This window comes from Balaenoptera musculus, chromosome 6 (assembly GCF_009873245.2).
Source record: "Balaenoptera musculus isolate JJ_BM4_2016_0621 chromosome 6, mBalMus1.pri.v3, whole genome shotgun sequence".
Classification (NCBI taxonomy): domain Eukaryota; kingdom Metazoa; phylum Chordata; class Mammalia; order Artiodactyla; family Balaenopteridae; genus Balaenoptera; species Balaenoptera musculus.
Window position 1 is genome coordinate 115,675,023 of NC_045790.1, and position 18,709 is coordinate 115,693,731.

Consider the following 18,709-nt stretch of genomic DNA (forward strand, 5'->3'; position numbering starts at 1 on the left):
CCTCTCCCTGTGGCAGGCGCCCCTCGGGCAGTGGGGGAGAGCAGGAAGGAGCTGATCCCGCCACAGCCTGCCAGTGACCTGGCTCCTGGCTGCCAGAGCCTCTGCCCTTCCTGTTTGCACTGCCAGGCTGGCTGGGGCCCTGCCACCGGCCTCACCCACACCCGCAGCCCGCTCCCTTCCTGGGTGGACTTGAAGGAACCTCCCCCACCCTTACACGAGGTCTGCTGCTCCTAGGGGCCCCTGGCACGCCTGCCAGCTCAGGGTGGCCGCCGGGGCGCCCCCGTCCGTGAGAACCTGCTGGCGGGGAAATGGGACTCCAAGGTTGGCCCAGAGATGGGTCAGAACGAGAGGTTCTCAGAGGAAGAAGAAAAAGATGAGAGAGTCTGAGTCAAAGGGAAAGTGGGGCCTCCTCCTGCCAGCTCAGCCCTGGGCCTCGGAGTCACTGGGATGCAGGTGGGCACCCACCTCCAGCTTGGCAGCCCGTGAGCATCTGGGACCCGGGAACACAGGGTCACTCCCACAGCCGGGCACAGGGCTGCTCCAGGGCCAACCTCCTGGAGGGCACCGATCGGAGGGCCCCCAACCTGTCCCCAGGGTCCCTGCTTCCCACTGCCCAGGGCCCAAGGGAAGAGGATCCCCCTTCCGGTGGCCTCCGCAATGAGAGAGGGGCCAGCGGACTGGGTCAGGGAAGGGAGGGCAGGGGCTTGGGGTCCCCCAGGGAGGAGGGCCTCCCTCAGCCCACTCACCAGGCGCAAGGCCCCGAGCAGTTCCATGCCCGCTCCCCATCTGGCTTTTTTGACTTCCACTGGCCCCAGGCGAGCTCACACAGAGCCGGCCCCTGCTCTTGGTCAAATCCTCGACCACCCTTCCTTTCACAGGCCCTGGGGTGCAGGGGGCTGCCCTGGGGCTGGAGCTGCCGTCCCCAGCCCAGGTGCCCCGTCCACGAGCACTTTTCCTGGTCACCCCACCAGGAGCCCTGAGCCCACCTGGGACTCTCACAGGCCCCGCCTCTGGCAGCCCTCACCCACCCCCACCCGGTTCTCACTAGAGGGCGTGGGGGGGGCGGGGCCGGTAATGCATGTGTGCCTCCGCTCGTCAGGAAGCTTCCCCGGCCTGGTGTCCTCCCGAGTGTAGGTGCCAGAGGGTGACACCGCCACAGCCCAGCAAAGACTCTGGGGCTAAGACGGTGCTTGGCACAGACCGCGGGGTGGGGTGGCCCCCTAGCCAAGAGCCTAGGCAGTGGGAACCTCCCCAGCTGCAGACCCCAGGAGGAGATGTCCTCCTGCCAGCCTGGGTGGCTGGGCTGCTCCGGGGTTCCGAGTCCCCATCCTGCACCCCCCCCGGGGCCCTGGAGGAGCCCCCCAGCAGGTCCTGGAGCTCCCCCTGGACAGGAGGTAGCCGTGCTCCCCAGCCTGGGCAGGGAGGGAAGGAGGGCTTGGGGGGCTGGGGGCCTCCAGGTGGTCCACCGGGAGGCCGAAGGCTGCCGCCTGCTGTGACCGCCCTCCGGCACTGCCCTCGTGCTGCTCCCTCAGCTGCACCCCCAACCTGGGGCGCCCTTGGCCACCTGCCAGCCTGGGCACCCACCTTCCCAAAGGCACCCCCTGAGCCCCTGCCTCACCCTCTCCCTGGCAGTAAAGGGCGCGCGGGCTCCCTCTGCTGCCTTCAGCCCGCTCCTGCAAGAGCCGGCGGCTGGGAGCATGGCCACCAGGGGGCGTTCTGGGCACGTGTCCGGACTTGGCTCTGCTCAGGCCCACCCTTGGGGCAGACAGCTGGGCAGCCAGGCTCTGGCCCTCTCTCCCTGAGGCGTCCCTCGGGCTGGGGCTGCGTGCGCCCCACTCCTGCTGCCTAGGTGCTGTTGTCTGGAAAGCGACAGTGGTCAGCACATGGGGTGGCCGCTCTCTGCCCAGGTCAGGCCAGCACGAGGTGGGAAAGGCAAGTGCCAGGAGCCCAGGGACTGACCCCAGGGCTCCAGGGGAACCTCCGGCCCTGGGTCTGCAGGGTCCAGCTGGCGAGACAGACTGGCCTGGGCCAGAGCAGCCTGGGTGCCTTGCCCTTGAGTGAGAACTTAATCTCTCTGCCCCCCGTTTTCTTCGTGGCTATTTCCCCTCATGATACAGATTAAATGACAGTGGACAGCAGTCCTCGTCGCCCTGCCTGCATCCCACCCTACCCTCATTCCCAGCTCCCTGTACCCGGCCCCTTTCATCTCCCACACCAGTGCGTCAAAGGAAAACTGAGGCTTCCTGCTAAGGGCCAGCCCAAGGCCACGGCCCAGGAGTCAAGGGGTGGGCTCTAGCCCCAGAAACATACCGCTTTAGGACAAGCCATTAGCTCTAAGCAGAGCCAACCCCATTTCCCCGGCCCAGCCCCACCTCAGGGACCTGACTGTCCCAAATTGGCTTTGTCCTCCCCATTCACGGCTGCCCCCGTCCATCTAGGAGCCAGAGGTCCAGCATTCTCTGGACGCCCCACCCTAGGAATCACTAAGGGACTTCTGAACCCAACCCATCCCTCATCCCCAGCCTTGGTGAGGCAGACAGGTCTGATACCCCCACACTGTCTGCACCAGGCCCCCGCTGCTCCTGGACCCCAGAAACCCCTCTGCCAGGCCCAGTCTTGGCACTTTTGACCACGAAGTTCGGCCACCACTCTGGGCCTTCAGCTGGAGGTCACCCTCCCCCTCCACTGGCCTCCTTGCTCCTTGGTGGGGGACTGGGGTGGACCAAGACCCAGCTCCTGACACTCAGGGCCCCTGCCACCTCTGTCCCCTAACCTGGCCCACCCACCTGTGTGCAGCCTGTGTCCCTCTGCCTGGCATGCCCCTCCACATAGGCTGCAGGGGCCCATCGTCAAGTCCTGCATGCCGTCCCTCCCCGCCCTCCAGACCACGTGGACACGAGGCAGGAAGCGGAGGCCTGGGGTGCCCGCTCCCAGCCCTTTTTATCACACAGAGAACGGGGTCTTGAAGGAGGGGCACCAACTTCAGACTGGCCTGGCCCTGCGCCGCACTCCTCCCCTCCCCGGCTCTGGGGCACAAGTGTTGGTGGGGGGAGGCCTGGAGGAGAAAGAGGTTAGGGTGGTCCTCTGCCTAGGAAAAATAAAGCCTCTCTTCCCCAGCGGGCGGTGACAGGGTCTTCCCACGAAGGGCACAGAGATCCCGCCTCTCTAGGGGCGTGGAAGGAAGCCTGAGGCCCCGCTCCCGGGGTTTGGGGGGGAGGAGGGAGGTCAGTCTCCAGCACACCCAGCCGAAGTTTTGAAATGTACTTTAATTGGCTTGTCTCCGGGATTCCCAATCCATGCCTTGCCTCTCGGGCTGTCTTCCTCCCCTCGACTGGGGGGGTCCAGATGTGAGGGGCAGGTGCAAGGAGCAGAGAAGGCCCCTGGCAGCAGGGGGAGTCTCCCCGGCAAGGCGTTCCCGGCCGCCCCGGGGCCCCAGCCACAAGCACACGAGCGCGTCAGGACACAGTCTCTGTAATGGGAAAGGCTGGGCCCTGCCCCTCCCCACCCGTGGGCAGCGCGTCCACGAGAGGGTGGGCACCAGCCTTCGGGTCACTGCAGCGGGGGCGCGGACAGCGAGGCGTGGTCGAACAGTGGGTTCCGCACCTCCATCTCTCCAGTCTGCGAACGCTGGCGTTAGGTGGGTCCAGGGCAGGGGAGGGACACCCACCGCCCACCCCCGCACTCACCGGGGCCAGGCCGGGGCACTCGTACACCGTGAAGTCGCCGTCTTCGTTCTCCTCGTCAGAGGAGGCAGAGTCCAACTCCTTGGGGGGCTCCTTATGCCTGGGTGGGGGCAGGATCGTCGGGTCCTCCCTCACCCTCCAGGTGCCAGTGGCTGGGAGCAGCGGGCCGGGGTAGGGGTGGCTGGGCCCGGGGTGGGGCGGGTCCGGTGGGGCTTCTCACCGCTCCAAGCACCGCATCTGCTGCCTCTGGTGCTGGTAGTGGTACATCTCCGCGCTGTGCGCCAGCCGCTGGTCCCCGGGCTGCTGCGGGAGTGGGGAGACAGGGTCAGGCCGAGGCAGAGGGGCGGAGCGGGACGGGGCGAGCGGGGCAGGGCGAGCGGGGCAGGGCCGGGCGCGGCCACGCACCGAGATCCTGGGCGTGGCTGGGGAGCTGGGCGCCTGCGGGGCCGCGTAGTCGGCCTTCTGGGTCAGGCGAACGTCTCGCTGCAGCCTGCGGGGAGTGGAGACACCCAGCACACCTGAGACCGGCGGGGTCACCGCCTGCCCGCCCGCCCACCCGCCCCCAGCCCGGCCCCATGCTCACCGACACCAGCAGAGAACGGCCACGGCAAGGATGGCCGCGCCGGCCACGGAGCACGCCACGATCAGCACTGCAGGGAGGGGGCGCAGTGAGGGCAGCCTTTCGGGCAGGACCCGGCCTCCCCGCCCGGCCAGACTTACGGAGGGCAAGGCTGTCACCGCGCCCGCCCCGCGGCTCCAGCGGGGACATGTGCACAGGCCCAGATGACACAGTGGAGCGCAGGGAGAAGGTGCGGGGCGTGGGCGCCCCCCGCGTGGAGGGGAGGCCCAGGTTGGGGCCCCGGCCACGCTCTGAGAGCCCCAGGGTGGATGCTGCAAAGGGAAGGCAAGTTAAACGGCAAGACCAGGCTGGGGTCAAGGGGGGCGCGGAGTTGGACAGGGGAAGGGGGCGGGGTCTCACCAGCCTCCAGGAGCCGCTGTCGCCCCTCAGGCTGGGGTGGGGCCGTGAGCCTGGAGTGCCCCGCCTCCTGCCGGGCTAGCTCCTGGGCCAGGAAGTCGATCTCATCTTCCAGTCTGGGCTGGGGCAAGCCCTCCCCTGGGGAGGGTGAAGGGCCATCAGGTGGAGAGGCCCCCAGCCCCTCCCTGGCAACACCAGCTACAGGTGGCCTTCCCAGAGGGGGACAGGGAGAGGCCCATCTGGGAGCCAGTCCCCAGGCCAAGGCCTCTTTCTCCCTACAGGCTCCTCCCCGCCACCTGTAGCCAGGGGACCAGGTACCAGCCTGCCTGCTCCTGGCCATCCCGGTTGCCATGGTGAGAACTGAGGGAGCTCTGTGTGAGCACCAGCGTTCCCAGGAAAGCGGGCAGGGGGTGGAGGTGCTATGGGAACGTGCAGAGGCCAGGAGGAGAAGGGCAGGGGTGCTGCCCCACACCCCACCCATTACCCACAAAGCGGTGGGAGGAGCGCGGGGACAATGCGTCACCCGGCCCACTGCCTCCGCTGCCAAGACGAGCAGGACCCCCCAAGGAATGCGGAGAAGCCCCATTCTGTACCCCCGCCCCCACCAGGTCATCAGGAGGAAGGGAGGGCAGCTGCTGGGGCGGGGCCGTGGCTGGGTCCCCCTCGTCCCTGCTGTGGGCACCAGAGTCCGGACAGAGGCTCCAAGTAGACACCGCGGCTGAGCGCGCAGAGCACGCGCCTTCTGCAGCAGGCCCCCGCCCCACTCACTGCCAGGAGCATGCTCCTTCGGGAAGCCCCTCCCAGCCCACCCGACTCTTCAGCCCCCAGAGCACCCTCCGCAATGCCCCGTCACACCTGGAGTCACTCTGGCTGCCACCATCCCGACAGACTCTGGGCTCAGGCCGGCGGGCAGGGCACCGCCAGCGCAATCAAGCAGACAGGACGGGTGAGTGACGGAGAGAGAGGGGTCGCTGGGCAAGGAGCAGGGGCGGCCCAGCGGGTGGAGGAGTGGGTGCCTGAGGGGTTTGGGACCAACCCTGCAGAGACCCAAGCCTGGGGAACTGTGACCCTGCCTCTCCCAGGATCACCCCAGCACTTCACACTGGATACCTCTTGCCCTGGGAGGGGCTAGCTGCCCCAGGCCTCAGCCCACCACCCAGCTCTGGGCTGGTGCCATCTGGAAAGGATCACCAGGCCACTTGGAGGGTGACTTGAGAGTCCCTGGCACCCCACAAAGCGCAGGAGACCTGAGAGCTGAGGCTGGGGTCAAATGCACCAGGTGGGGTTGGGAGGAAGCCATACCCAGAGGCTGGCGCATCCTGGGCACACAGAGCCCCTGCTGGTCCTCCTGGAAGGGCTGAAGGCAGGGCCCACAGACACGTGCACCCGGGGGGCACCGGGCCCGCCTCTTCAGGGCACAGTCCAGACTCCCAGGACAGACGGCTGCATCTGAGAAGGAAGCAGAGACAGAACGGGGTCACGGCCAGCCTGACTCAGGCCCTGCACAGTAAGCAGGACGGTCCTGGCCACCCCAACTCCTCCCTACAGAGCTGGCCAAGCCTGGCTCCGGCCATTGTTCCGGGCAGGCCCTTCCCCCCCAGCACCAGGGCTCAGAACCAGGAAGACAAACAGTCCTAACACTTATCGGAACTCTCTTGCCTCACCCACTCCCCAGAGTCCACTTCCCAGGCCTGAGCCAGCTCTCCGCACAGGAACTGTCCCCTACCGTCCAGAGAACACCGAGCTCTCCGGGTTAGGGCCGTGCAGCGCTCCAAGTCCCACCTCCAGTCTCAACCTGTCCTAGAGCGAGTCTCTCAGCCCTGCCCAACCTGGGAGCCCCAGAGGGCGGGGCCCAGGTCGCTCCCTCCCACCACCTCGGGGCTGTCTCCTATTTCAGGGCTGCCTCCCCCCCACCCCACCGCAAACCTCATCATGACATCCTACAGCCCTAGAGGGCCAAGCTGGGAGACCGCACGGGTCGGGTCACTGCCCCCACATCTAACCTCTGGCTTGTCGCCAGGGCACAGCCAGCCGCTGGGGCTGGGGATACTTGGGATGGAGTCTGCCAGTCTCACTTGCTTCGGAAACAGAAACCAGGCCGGGGTCACTCCTGCAGCCACCACTGCCAGGGACTGGGGAGGGCCTGGGACTACAGGCCAGGCCATTTCTAATTTGGGGCCCAGACCTCAGTGTCCTGTACACGTGACCAAGGCTCCCAGCCTGATGCTGGGGGGTGGAGGGCGATGGCCCTCTCTGCCTCAGTTTCCTCTCTGGATGCAGAAGGTGAGTTGCCTCAAAGCTGGGGAATGTCTCAAGACCTGGGACACTAGCCCCAGTCACGGGACAGCAGAGCCAGTGGAGCCAGGGGGAGACCCAGCAGAACCGTCAGTGGTGTCTGGGGAGGTGGGGGTGAGCGCATCTCGGAGAACCAGGACCAGTCCCCGCTGCAGGAGGGTGACATGGGGCATCCGGGAATGCCGGCTCTGTCCTTCTCCAGACTTCGGCTGGCCTGGCTTGGTTTCCTTGGTAACCTGACACCCACAGCCTCTTGCCTGTATGCATCCCTTCAAGGAAGTTCCAGCAGCTCCTACAGCAGGTGGGCAAGTGGGCTGAGGTTCCCATCCCAGGGATCCCCCCTCCAGCACAACCCGGGTCGGCAGGCGCCCGTATCAGCGAGCTGGGCCCAGGGCTTGGGCTAGTTAAACATTAAGCCTGTGCCAGCTGGGCCGTCTGGACCCCACCCACCAGCTGGGCACCTGGGGAGCCAGGCAGTCCCGGCCCCTAGTGCAGAGAACCCAGAGTGTGCCAGAGCAAGGGTAGGGGCCTGAGTTCCAGAGCTGGCTCTGGGTTCTGGGTCCCAGGGGCCTCCCTCCACTCCCAGCCCCCCACCCCAGGAGGATGTGGCTGCTGCCCATTTAGCCCTGGGAAGGCCCCTGCTCCAGACTCACGGTGAGGGAGGAGGGCCCAGGAACAACAGCAGCTGGAGAGTGGCTGGCACCCTGCCCCGCATCTGGGCGCGCACCAAGCCGATGAGCAGCTGGGGCGGCACCTGCTCACCCCAGAGGCCCAGTACTGGCACTACAACCCATCTCCTCAGGAGGCCCCGCCCTGTATGCCCTGGAGCCGGGCCATCAGCAGGCAGCCTCCAACATCCCTGGCCAGCCATGCTCTGGCCCTCAGGCCTCCTTGGGAGCCTCCCCTGGTGGTGCCAGGCCTCTGTCCAGGGGTGCTGTGCCCAGGAGGAAGCCTGCCCTGCTCTGGCCTCTTGAGACCACACATGCAGACCACACGCACTGCCCAGGTTAGCATCCTAGCAGCATCATATAGTGGTCACTTCTCTGTACCTCAGTTTCCTCATCTGTAAAATGGGCTAAGAACAACACTTCTCCTATGGGGCCGCCAGAAAAAATGAGTGAAGTCATGGGTACGAAGTCTCCCAATTCTGCCACCTGGCAGAGTGCATTTGGGGTTCTGGGTTCCTGCAGACCTTTGGAACCTCAGTGCCCATCTGGGGAGCCAGGAGTGTCTGCCAGGACCCTGGGCTCATCCCTCTCTGCCTCAGTCTACCTTGGGGGGTGCCCTCCAACCCCAAGCACAGAAGACAAAATGGAGGGACCCTGCAGGGCAGAGGGTGAGTGTGGAAGCAGAGACTGTAAGCTCCTTCTGTCCCCACTGAAGCCAGAGCAAAATGCTAAACCTGGGACAAGCTGTTAGATGCCCAAGGAAACTTCAGACCCCACCATGGCAGCAAAGCAAGGGGCATGTCCACCACCCGAGGCATAGGGACCGACCAGCACTGCAACTCCGACTCCAGGACGGACACCGGCAGTAAGGCCGGCAGGCACCCAGGGCCGGGCCGCACCCGCGGTGCCCAAAACGCGCACAGACAGAAACGCCCACGGGACAGACTCCAGGCCGCGGGGCCACGCAGAGAGAGCCCTCCTGAGACACCAACCGACCAGGCTCACGGACCCAGACAAAGACAAGAAGCGAATCAACTTCAGGTTCGCCTCCAAGAAGCCGGGAGAAGCCCCATCCAGAGGAGCCCCTCGGCGGTCCGGTGCCGCGCCCTCCCCGCCAGGCCTGTTTACCCGACTCGGGAAAGGCGGGGCCGGCGCGGTGGCTCGCGGGCTGGGCCTGTGGGGCCCGCGGGGCCTGCGAGGCCTGCGGGCCCTGGCGAGGGCGGCGGCGGGGAGGATGACTGCGGCGCCGCGCGGCCCGACCCCCGCCCGGCGACCCCCGCCCGGCGATCCCCGGCCCCGGGGCGCCCCGCGCGCGGCCTGCGCCCAGTGCATTCGCTCACCCGGGCGGCGGGCGGCCGCACCGCGCAAGGCCGCGCCGAGGACGAGGCCAGACAGCAGCAGCCGCAGCAGCCGCAGGTGCCGCGGGGAGGGCGGAGGGACAGGCGTCGCCATCCTTCAGCGCCGCCGCCGGGGCAGCATGGCACCGCGCGGCCCGGGGCTGGGCACGGGCTCCGGGCGCCGCGTCGGCGGGGGAGGCGGCGGCGGCGGCGGCGGCGGAGGAGGAGGGGGCGGAGGAGGAAGAGGAGGCAGAGGCCGAGGAGGCGGAGGATGAGGAAAAGAGGCGGCGGCGGCGGCGGCGCTGACGTTGCGGCAAAGGATCCGGGACAGAGGCTAGGCAGCGAGAGGCGCGCGTGCCGGGAGTGCGCCTGCGCGCTCCACTTGCGGGGGCGGGACGGCGCCGTGAGGCTGCGCCCCCTCCCCCTCCCACCAATTCTGCTCCCCCTTCCACCCAGCCAGCCAGCCAATCCTCCGGGTGCCTCAACCTCTGCAGCCTGTGCTGCCGGGGATCTTCTCTAGGCTAGGGACTGGTTGGGGATGGGTTTCCCCGGGATGCGCTTCCCCGGGGCCCCGTCCCTCTCGGGCTGCTAACTCCCACCCCACCCCCACCCTCCTGGAGCGGAGGACCTGCCTGGACCCGGAAGGACACCAGGCGCACACAGCTGGACAGGTGCACAGAGATGCCCAGGTGTGCGCAAAGACCCACCGGGCATTCAGACACACTGTGAAGGCAAACACACACGCACAGAACTAGGTCGGTGCCGGTGGCCACTGTGGTTGCAGTGGGACGGCCGCTCTCAGGGAGGCCACCAGGGGGCAAGAGTGACCTGGAGCTACTGACGATAGCCAGCTGAGAGCTGTCCGCGGTGCCCAGGTGACAGCCTTTTAGCTCCGGGGTGCCCCACGACAGCAAGCACTGTGATGCGCCCTCTCACCCCCCACCGGCTGCCTCCTGCGAGCACCCGCACCCCATCCCACCTGGAAACCTCCCAGGCTCACGTTACTGAGAGAACAAGTGCGGGCCCCCCAGCGCGGTGCTTCCTTTCAGCCCTTTGTGTTTCAGAACTTCGAAGATGGGGCTGGCTGCCCTCGTGTTTGTGAAGTGGCTGAGAAACCAGCAGAAGTGGACGTGGTGCGTGCGCTGGGCAGGGGGGTGACGAGCAGGACAAGGACCGCCACCCTCCCACACAAGGCACTGACCAGACAGAAATAGTGTCTGAGCTCACTTCCCAGAACAGGGGAGGCGGCGGGGAGATGCAGCCAAGACCACGCGTTCCCACGCTGGAGAAAACAGTGCTTAGGGCAGGGGGGCTGCAGGAGCGGCAGGTGGGGGTGGCTGATGTCTCTTGAGGATGCGGAAAACAGCACCTGGGCAGCAGGGACGCGACGTCTGGTGTGATTGCACGGCTTGGCGCCAGAGCCAGGCTCTTGGCAAGGGTCATCCTTCTTAGCAATGGGCCCTTCGTCCCTCTTGGCCCTGATCTCCACATCCCCCGACACCACCTCCTGTTGAGGGTTTGCCCCCTCACCCCAGCTCGTGAGCACTGCCTGCACCCAAGGCAGCTGCCTTGCCCACTCACTCTCCTGCCTGCCATCCGCACCCACACCCCAGGCCAGCTCGAGGCCGGGGCCCAGACTCCAGTCTGGCCTAGGTCACTGCTGCAGATCTGCCATTGCTGGAGGGGCTCTGCTGGCCAGAGAAGACTCAAGGGACTCAGGGACTCTTTTAGGCCAGCCAACTGGCAGCTACTCCAGGCCACAACCGTGGAGCAAGAGACCAGGGTCAGTCAACACCACCCCAGGTCTGGGCCCAGAGAGGAAGGAAGTAGAAACAACCGGGGTCCTCCCTCGGGACCAGGAGGGGGCCTGTGCAGCCAACACAACTGTGGAGAGGGCTTCCCTGGTGGCGCAGTGGTTAAGAATCTGCCTGCCAGTGCAGGGGACACGGGTTTGAGCCCTGGTCCGGGAAGATCCCACATGCCACGGAGCAACTAAGCCCGCGTGCCACAACTACTGAACCCCGCGCACCTAGAGCCCGTGCTCCGCAACAAGAGAAGCCACCACAGTGAGAAGCCCACGCACCGCAACGAAGAGTAGCCCCCGCTCACCGCAACTAGAGAAAGCCCGTGCGCAGCAACGAAGACCCAACGCAGCCAAACAATTTTTTTAGAAACTGTGGAGAGGCAGGGCAGGCAACGGCAGAGACGCCCCACCCCACGAACACTCTCTCCACTGCTCTGTGAAAAACTTTTTACTACAAAATTTTTACAAGTAGGCGCTGGGCTGGCTCCCAGCTTGTGGGCTCTGACCCTCCCCCTACAACCCAAGACTGGGGGTGGGAGGGGACTCTCAGGACTCCATTCCCTGGAGACCCAACCCTGGATTCACAGGCTGAGGGCTGCGGGGTGTCTGAATCCCCACCCCCAGGAAGAGGAGGAGGCGCGCTAGGCCTTGAGATGAAGCCGAGGCTGGAGTGGGCAGGAGGGGGCTGGATTCGGTTCCCTTCACCTCTCCGGGCCAAACGTGGGCGTGGGCGCTAGAGTCTTGCTCCCGGGCTTCATTAGGGACAGAGATGTGGAAAGTAGGGTGGGGTGAGGCATGGGGGACTTGGGGCTGGGGCAGCTGCCCCCAACCCGCCCCTAGATGGCGCTCGGCGACTTGGCAGAGCGCGCCCGGTGCAGCAGAAGGACGAACGCAGCCAGGGGCATGGCGGCGAAGAGCAGGAGGAGGACGACCCAAGAGCTGAAGTCTGTGCCCTTGCGCAGCCCGGGCGGGTCGGCGGGGATCAGGTTGGTCAGGTTCAGCATGTAGCCAAGCGCCCAGCCGACCGCGGTGTCCCCGGCCTACGGGCGGGAGGCGCGGCCTCAGCCTCGGCGCAGCCTGGGAGGACCCGCCCCTCCGCGCTCGGCCCCGCCCCGCTGCGCGCGGGCCCACCGGCTCCCACCTTCTTCTGGAAGGTCACGCCTCCGAAGGCGCGCTCGTCGAAGCCGTAGCCGCGGCGCAGCAGCTGCTGCACGAATGTGGCCCCAGCGCAGTAGTCGGGCAGGCGGGCCCGCTCCCCCGGCGCCCGAGCCTGCAGCTGGAATGCAGGTGGGAGACTGTAGGGCCAGCGGCCACCGGGAGGTCTCTGCCCCACCAGACACAGAAAGGCAATGCAGGGCTGGAGACCCCACCGCAGGTCCCAGAAAGAACGAGGCTGAGGGGGCCACCCCCAGGCAGAGCTCTTTCCTCAGGGAAGAACAGCGTGACCTCTGGATGGCAGCAAGCACCTGTGCCTGGGAGGGGGACCTCCAGGGGACAGCGGTGATGGCCGGGCAGAGGGCCGCAGCAAACTTGGCGATGGTCGGGGGAGCAGGAGAAGCGCTAGGCTTGACCCCAGGCCCCTGGGCTTGCCTCCCGATCCCCACTTTCCCAGCACCCCCAAGTCTGTCTGAGACTAGCCACAAAGAGGACAGGATGGGGCCTCTGTCACCACTGAGCCCCACAGACACTCCAGTGCCTCTCCCGGAGTCACCTCTTCCTCTGCATGCCCGAACCCCTCCATCCTTCACCTGGAGCCAGTGTCCGGTCCATGGTGGCAGCCAGAAACCTGGGAGTTTCTCGCTCCCCCACCCCCAGTTCTATCTGCTAAGTCTCCCCTGAGTCCTCTGCTTCTCCCCTGTTTGGCTGTTCTCCCCTACACTCTCCCAGCTACACTCCTCCCCACCCTGTCCACTCCATGCTCCCTGCTGCCCCAGGGCCTTTGCACTGGCTGTTCCCTCTGCCCTCCTGATCTTGGTTCTAGGGTCAGGCCTCAGGGAGGCTTCTGCAACCTCATCTGGCTCCCGGCCTCCTTGCCGTAGCCTGGCCACTTTTCAAGTCTGATTAACAGTGTACCCCCCACTGCAGTGGGCACTCTGAGAGGCCTAAGACCCCCTCTACTGGTAGAGCAAATGCATGATCGGGACGCGTGACGCTGGCTGGCTGAGCCCCCTGCACAGCCCTGGAGGAGGGGGGGAGCAGGCCTCACCTCACTCCACGTCTGGTTGCAGATGGTGACCACGGCCGCCTCTAGTTGCTGCAGGGTTGCCACGGGCAACCCCATCACAGTTCTCAGGAAGTCCACCGTGTAGAAGAAAGCAGAGAAGGCCTGCGAGGGGGGGACAGTCACACCGTGACCAGACCCCAAGCACTTCAGGGCACACCCCCGTCCCCCCCACCCCCAGTCCTCTGGACTCACAATGAACTTTCCAGCCAGAGGGGGCTGGAAGATGCCGTTGAAGGAGCATCTAGAGAAGCGGCAGGAGGAGAAGTTAAAGAGCTCAGAGATGAGGCCACGGCACAGGGCAGGGTCGCTGCTCCCCGACAGGCTGACCTTGGTGCTTCTGTTGAAGGTCTGGGGCCGCTGGGCTGCAGTGCACGGCGACTCATACACATCCTGGAGCAGCACGTGAGTGGAGTAGCCCTTCGGCCAGCAGGGGTGGAAGCCGTGGGTCTGGGCAGATGTCAAGGGTGTGTGTGGCAACACCGCCACTCCAAGCACTGCCCACCATCCCCACCCTAAGACCGTAGGAGGGCCTCCCCAGAGGACCAGCTGATAAATCTCCCACAAGTTCCACTTTGGCAACATCACTTCTGAGCTCAGGAGCAATCCATGGCTCCGCCTTCTTGCTGGACAAAAAGCAACCCCCTTAGTCAGGCAGCCCAGGTCCTCTGAGATCTGGCCCTGGCCTTCCTTCCTCCCCAGCCAGCCACTCACCAGGCTCACCTCCAGCCCCTGGGCCTTTGCCCGTGCTGGATCCCTGCCCACCTGTCCTTACAGCTGATGAAAGCCCGACTTTGGTTCCTGGAGGAGCCCCCCCTCAGTATGGCTGCTGTGCAGGCTCTGCTCTGGGCCCTTGGCCCCCACTCCCCCTGGCTCCCTACCTCCAGAAGGACTCAGTGGAGGGTACCTGGAGTGCACTGGCCAGCAGCCTCCGGAGGACCTGGTCACGGCCATAGCAGAGGAAGCTGTGGGTGTAGACGCGGTAGTGCTGGCCGTAGAGCCGCAGCTGGACCTCACTGGCCGGATCCTCAGCTGGGCTGGCCGTCTCGAAGGTGATCTGTGTGGAGGCGCCCCCCAGGTCCATGGCCCCCAGCGTCCCCTTCTTTGGCCGGAACCACTGGCCCACCCAGCCGTACTGTGGGAAGTGGAGGTTGAGGTCAGGCGGTGGGTGGGTGCCCACGCCCCCGGCTCATCGGGCGGCCACCGGGCCCACCTTGATAAAGTTCTCCAGCAGGTAGTTTGCGGTCACCCAGCCAAACACCCCCTCATCCTGGGCCGAGAGGATGTGGGCACCACGGAAGTCAAAGGGATACTGGGTCAGCGTCTGCGTCGCGGCCGCGAGCACGTTGGCCGAAGCCTCTGGACTGGTTAGGCTGTGACACAGGGAGGACCCTGAGGGGCATCTTCCCCAGGTGGCCGTGATACTGCTGCTGGGGTGCACAGCCAGCTGAGGGGGCCCCAGCCCAGGGCTACTGCTGGGGACATGCGGGGCCCCCCCTGTGCTGAGGCTGTTGCGGTCCCCGGGGCCAGGAGGTCAGGGGATGGCGCACTCACTTGAGCAGGCGCATGCCCGCCGTGGCTCCCAGGTAGAGGGGCGTGCCCGCGTGTCGCTCCTTGGGCACATCCCGAAGCGCCTGGTTCAGGCATTCCACAAGACTCTGCCCAGCCCTGGAAGGGCTGTCAGCATAGCTAGAGATGCCCCCACCTAGAGGGAGGCAGCAAGATGGGCCTAAGCCTGGTGGGCAGCCTCTAGGTGGACCATAGGCCAGCAGGGCGGGGGCGGGGGAGGAGGGGCTTGTGCTCCTAAACCACGTGGCAGCTTAGACCAGTTCAGAGACCAAAGGGCCCGCCCGTGTGCCACCCACAGTCTCTGAGCTGCCACCTGCCCAGTGGATGTGCACACAGGTGCCAGGACAAAGCACTGGCTATTGTCAACCCAGCCTAGCCTGCCCAGGGGCCTGCCTGGGTGTGCCCACTAGCTCCTCGGAACCCCTCCTGCCCCACCTGGGATGTAGAGGCCAGTCTTGGGCCAGGGAGGGCCCAAACCTTCCAACTGTTTCCTGGGGCTTCTTTTCTAGGAAGAGAAGGGGACCCAACCTTTTCTAAGAAAAGAAGGGGACCCAGCCTTTTCTAGGAAAAGAAGGGACCCAGCCTGTCTTTGGGGGAGCTCCTGCAGCTCCTGCCTGGATTGGGCCCCACCTGGCATAAAGCACAGGGTTCTGATGGCTGGTGTCTGCAAAGGCTAAGTGGGTATCCAGGCCAGGGGGCACCTAGTGCTCAGGGGACCCTTACCACGCACGTCACAGGAGCTGTGCTGGCCCACGATGCCTGTGTCGTTCTCTTTGTCTGCTGGCCACTTGTAGATGAACATGGATGTGTGGGAAGAGCCAGCGTCCAGGACGATGCCATACTGGGGGTGGGGGGAAGGTCAGCCTCAGGAGGGGGGCGGGGGCCTGAAGCCATGCCCTTTGACTCTCTCAGCTCTCCAGCCCACCCCACCCCACCCTGTGTCAAGGGTGGAAGCTTCAGAATGAAGTTCTGAGGCTCAGAGAAGGCCAGGGACAATCGCTGTGACACAGCTTGGTTGGGGGGAGAATGGGAGTGGAGGTGGATGGCCCTCTGACACAGGAGCCTTCCTGGCAAGGGCAAACTGAGGGGCGGGGTCAGAGTCAGGGGTCCCGGGACCAGCCTTGGAACCTTGCCCGGGGGGGCATGAGGTCCCCAGGCTGCAGGAGAAAAGCTAGCTTCAGGAAGCGCCCTTTCGGGCCTGCTCTTCCTTCCTCCCCTCTGTGCCTATCTCTCTGACCTCAGCCCAACCTGAGGATGTGGAAGTGAGGGCCTCAGGGGGAAGGCTGGACTGAGGCTGAGCTTGGGCCTGCGATAAGCAGACACCCCCTCCCTGGGCCTCAAAGGCAGGGCCAGAGAGAGCTGCCCCGGCACGGCACGGGCCTTCCAGGCAGGTCGGGCGGGTGACCGTCAGCACCCAGATTGCAAGAGCCACTTTCCAGCACCTGCCCCCAGGGGCCTGGATTCCAATAGGAGGAGCCGGGCTGGAGAGCATGTCCTCCTGAGCCGGGAAAGGGGCCGCTCTGGTCCTCCCCCTGACACAGGGAACTCCAGCAGCAGCAGGCCAAGTGGCCCGCCCCACCGCACCCCTACCGGGTGGTCGCCCTTGGCTACAGGGCACCCACCCCAGCGATCTCCATCCTGGGCTCCTGGGCCTTAGAGCACCCACCATCCACCCACGCACCAAGCCGGCCCACAAGCCCAATAGAGGGTTAGGGAGGGCGGGCTCCTGGAGGCTGAGTCTGGCGGGGATGCGTGGGGGGGATGAGGCCTAGCCCGCTCCGACCCCTTCAGGACCAGCCAGGGCTGCCCCCGCACTGTGGGAGCCACCGGAGAGGCTGGGGACGAGTCCCTGGGCCCCAGCGCCTGTCGCACCCCATCTGGGCCAAACCCCGAGGCGATGCCTCCCTGGACGCCCAACGTGTTGGGGGCGCGGGCGGGGCCGCGGCCTGGGGCGCCCCGGGGGTGCGGAGAGACGCCCCTCGGCCGCGCCGCGAAAGGCTCCGCGGCGGGTGCGGCGAGCGGAGAGCTCCCGGGACTTCGGCCTCCCGCACCGCGTCCCCCGGAAGCGCCGCTGCCGCGCCCTGGACCGGGACCCGGAGCGCTGGTGAGGGGCCTGGGACCTCATCCCGCCGGGCCGGGAGCGGAGCGCGCGGGGTCCCGGCTGCCACGCGGGCGCAGCCTGGCCCTGCTCGGTCAGAGCCTCCCCGCCCGGCGCCCCGGCCCAGCCAGCAGCTCCCGGACTGCGCCGGGTTGCCAGGGCGCTCCAGCGTGCACCTTGAGGGCGGGCGGCTCCCGGATGTCGCGGGTGGGGACACACAGCAGCAGGAGGCCGGCGAGGCCCGCCGCGGCCAGCAGCAGCGGCGGCAGCAGCGACAGCGCCTTCCCGGCCATGGGGGCGCGGGGCGGACCAGGCGTTGACGGCGCGGCGGCGGGGAGCCGGGAAGCGGAGGTCCCGGGACCGCGGGGTAGGCGCCTGGGGCGGGGCGCGGACCGGTCCACGGCTGCCACGCCCACTGGCGGGCCGCCCCGCCCACCTCCCGCTTGGCTCCGGAGCACAGGTGAGAGACGCGGCGGCTGAGTCACTCGCGCTGCCCCTCCCGGCGCCCTGGTCTCAGCCCAGGCGCTCTGAGGCTATGTCCCACCTTCCTCCTTCCTGTCCGCTCAGCCCCAAAGATTCATCCCTTCTGACCTGTCCCCCTGACCTGTAAGTGCCTGCCGACGACGCTCTGCCTCTGGGCACTCCTCTCCAGCAGGACCTAGAGAACCCCCAGCCCCTCCGGCCTTAGGGCACGGCGGCAGAAGGCCTGGCCTGGGGATGGGCTGGGCTGCCTCCCAGGCCGGCACGTTCCAAGGGTCATGCCGCTGCAGAGCCGGCTTTCCCCCGGCCGGGTCCTGAAGGAAGGAGACACCGCCAGCCACAGGAACCACGTGGGCTCCTGGCTGGGTCCCTGCCATGCCCTCCCCGCAAGAAAGGGCTGGCCAGCCTGCGATGCTGACCCAGTCCTGGGCTGCATGGCAGGGCACCGCCCTGGTCACCCCCCAGGACACTGAGCTGACCCAGGCTGAGCCTGCCCTGGCGGTGCTGGGACCTCAGAGCTGAGTGCCAAGCAGGGTGAAGCCAGACCTACCCCACACAGTTCCAAGGTGACAGATGAGGGCACAGGCAGAGACGGAGAGGATGGCCACAGCACACCATGCCCAGAAACGAGGGAACCCACGCTCAGGCTGGCCCACCCCCTATCCCGGTGGCCCCCTCTGCCTGGGGGGCCCAGAAGCCTGGACTGGGGAGGCCAGAGGCTTCCCAAGGGGGGAGGCGGAGCCTCTGCACACAAAGCCTCATCCTGCGGACCAGGGAGAGGGTCCCCCAGGCCGGGCTTGTCAGCACCCAGGTCCCTGCACACTGGGGTGAGCAAGTGCTCAGCTGGTCGCAGGACCCAGCTCTGCCCTTCCACCCCATGAAATGCCTGGCCGCTATGCTTGGAATCCCCATGGGCCCTGTGTGCCACCCTGGCCAAGCATCACCCCTTTCTCTGGCCAGGGGCCACCCTCATTTCGTGCAAAATGGGAATTCCAGCAGCAGGGAGCCACGGCAAGACCACCCAGGAGAGCCAGCAAATGGGGGCGGGGGCGGGGGTGGGGTTAGGGGACCAAAAGGAGAGCCTTTGATGCGCACAGGGTCTGGGCAATGGCCCGGCCGGCTGGAACCGGCAGGGACAATTGGGATCGCTGGGACGGCTGCCCAGGCTGAGGGTCTGGTGTCTCAGGCCCAGCAAAGGAGCCTTTCTTCCAGCTCAGGACCCCAGTGGGAAGGGTGGGAGACCCGGGACGTTGCTGGGCCTCCCCAGCCCCGCCGGGCTGGGCCCCAGCAGAGAGTCACTGGGTGCGGCAGGCCAGCACAGGGCTCCAGGCCCCGTTTTCCTGCCAGCTCTCCTCCCCCTCCCACAGGCCCTTTCTTCCACCCCAGAAAGTTCAGAGGAGCCAGAGGCCTGCAGTTTAGGCTGAAACGTAAGAGACAAAGGCGGCCCAGAGAGAGGCCAGCACATGAAAGGGCAGCAGACACTGGTGCTGCTGGCCGGCCCCTGCCCCCTCCTCACCCCTCCAGGCCCAAGGGAGCCCCGCCAGGCCTGAGAGGAGGGGCCCTGGGGAACAGAGAACT

At 66.6% G+C, this 18,709-nt stretch overlaps 2 protein-coding genes across 9 annotated transcripts; both read right to left on the minus strand.

Annotated features, from left to right (window-relative positions):
* Nucleotides 1–3,247: 3,247 nt before the first annotated feature.
* Nucleotides 3,248–9,319, minus strand: NPDC1 (neural proliferation, differentiation and control 1). 2 transcript variants are annotated; one of them, XM_036856343.1, is made up of 9 exons: nt 8,963–9,319; nt 5,962–6,108; nt 4,663–4,797; nt 4,404–4,574; nt 4,267–4,333; nt 4,089–4,173; nt 3,904–3,983; nt 3,687–3,783; nt 3,248–3,618 (listed from the first exon to the last, which is right to left on the minus strand). In XM_036856343.1, the coding sequence occupies exons 1-9, from the start codon at nt 9,072–9,074 to the stop codon at nt 3,550–3,552; spliced, it is 963 nt and encodes a 320-aa protein (XP_036712238.1). In that variant the 5' UTR covers nt 9,075–9,319; the 3' UTR covers nt 3,248–3,549. The 2 variants fall into 2 exon arrangements, with proteins under 2 accessions (XP_036712238.1, XP_036712237.1); XM_036856342.1 differs by having other exon boundaries at nt 3,904–3,986; nt 8,963–9,318.
* Nucleotides 9,320–11,196: 1,877 nt separating this feature from the next.
* On the minus strand, nt 11,197–17,041 carry ENTPD2 (ectonucleoside triphosphate diphosphohydrolase 2). 7 transcript variants are annotated; one of them, XM_036856338.1, is made up of 9 exons: nt 16,828–17,041; nt 15,277–15,340; nt 14,539–14,689; nt 14,198–14,387; nt 13,892–14,119; nt 13,180–13,434; nt 12,970–13,089; nt 11,905–12,087; nt 11,197–11,803 (listed from the first exon to the last, which is right to left on the minus strand). In XM_036856338.1, the coding sequence occupies exons 1-9, from the start codon at nt 16,942–16,944 to the stop codon at nt 11,600–11,602; spliced, it is 1,512 nt and encodes a 503-aa protein (XP_036712233.1). In that variant the 5' UTR covers nt 16,945–17,041; the 3' UTR covers nt 11,197–11,599. The 7 variants fall into 7 exon arrangements, with proteins under 7 accessions (XP_036712233.1, XP_036712236.1, XP_036712235.1 ...); XM_036856341.1 differs by lacking the exon at nt 14,198–14,387 and having other exon boundaries at nt 13,180–13,228; nt 13,315–13,434; nt 13,892–14,041; nt 15,277–15,394; XM_036856340.1 differs by lacking the exon at nt 14,198–14,387 and having other exon boundaries at nt 13,180–13,228; nt 13,315–13,434; nt 15,277–15,394.
* Nucleotides 17,042–18,709: the final 1,668 nt, after the last annotated feature.

Excerpts from the sequence above, each read along its gene's own strand:
- NPDC1 (XM_036856342.1), bottom strand. The coding sequence starts at position 9,074 with ATGGCGACGCCTGTCCCTCCGCCCTCCCCGCGGCACCTGCGGCTGCTG. Across the intron at positions 4,798-5,961 it reads CAGGATGCGCCAGCCTCTGG|GGGAGGGCTTGCCCCAGCCC; the intron begins GTATGGCTTCCT and ends CACCCTCCCCAG. Across the intron at positions 4,334-4,403 it reads CGGTGACAGCCTTGCCCTCC|TGCTGATCGTGGCGTGCTCC; the intron begins GTAAGTCTGGCC and ends CCCTCCCTGCAG.
- ENTPD2 (XM_036856334.1), bottom strand. The coding sequence starts at position 16,944 with ATGGCCGGGAAGGCGCTGTCGCTGCTGCCGCCGCTGCTGCTGGCCGCG. Across the intron at positions 15,395-16,827 it reads GGGAGCCGCCCGCCCTCAAG|TATGGCATCGTCCTGGACGC; the intron begins GTGCACGCTGGA and ends CCCCACCCCCAG. Across the intron at positions 12,088-12,969 it reads GCAACCAGACGTGGAGTGAG|AGACCTCCCGGTGGCCGCTG; the intron begins GTGAGGCCTGCT and ends CTGGTGGGGCAG.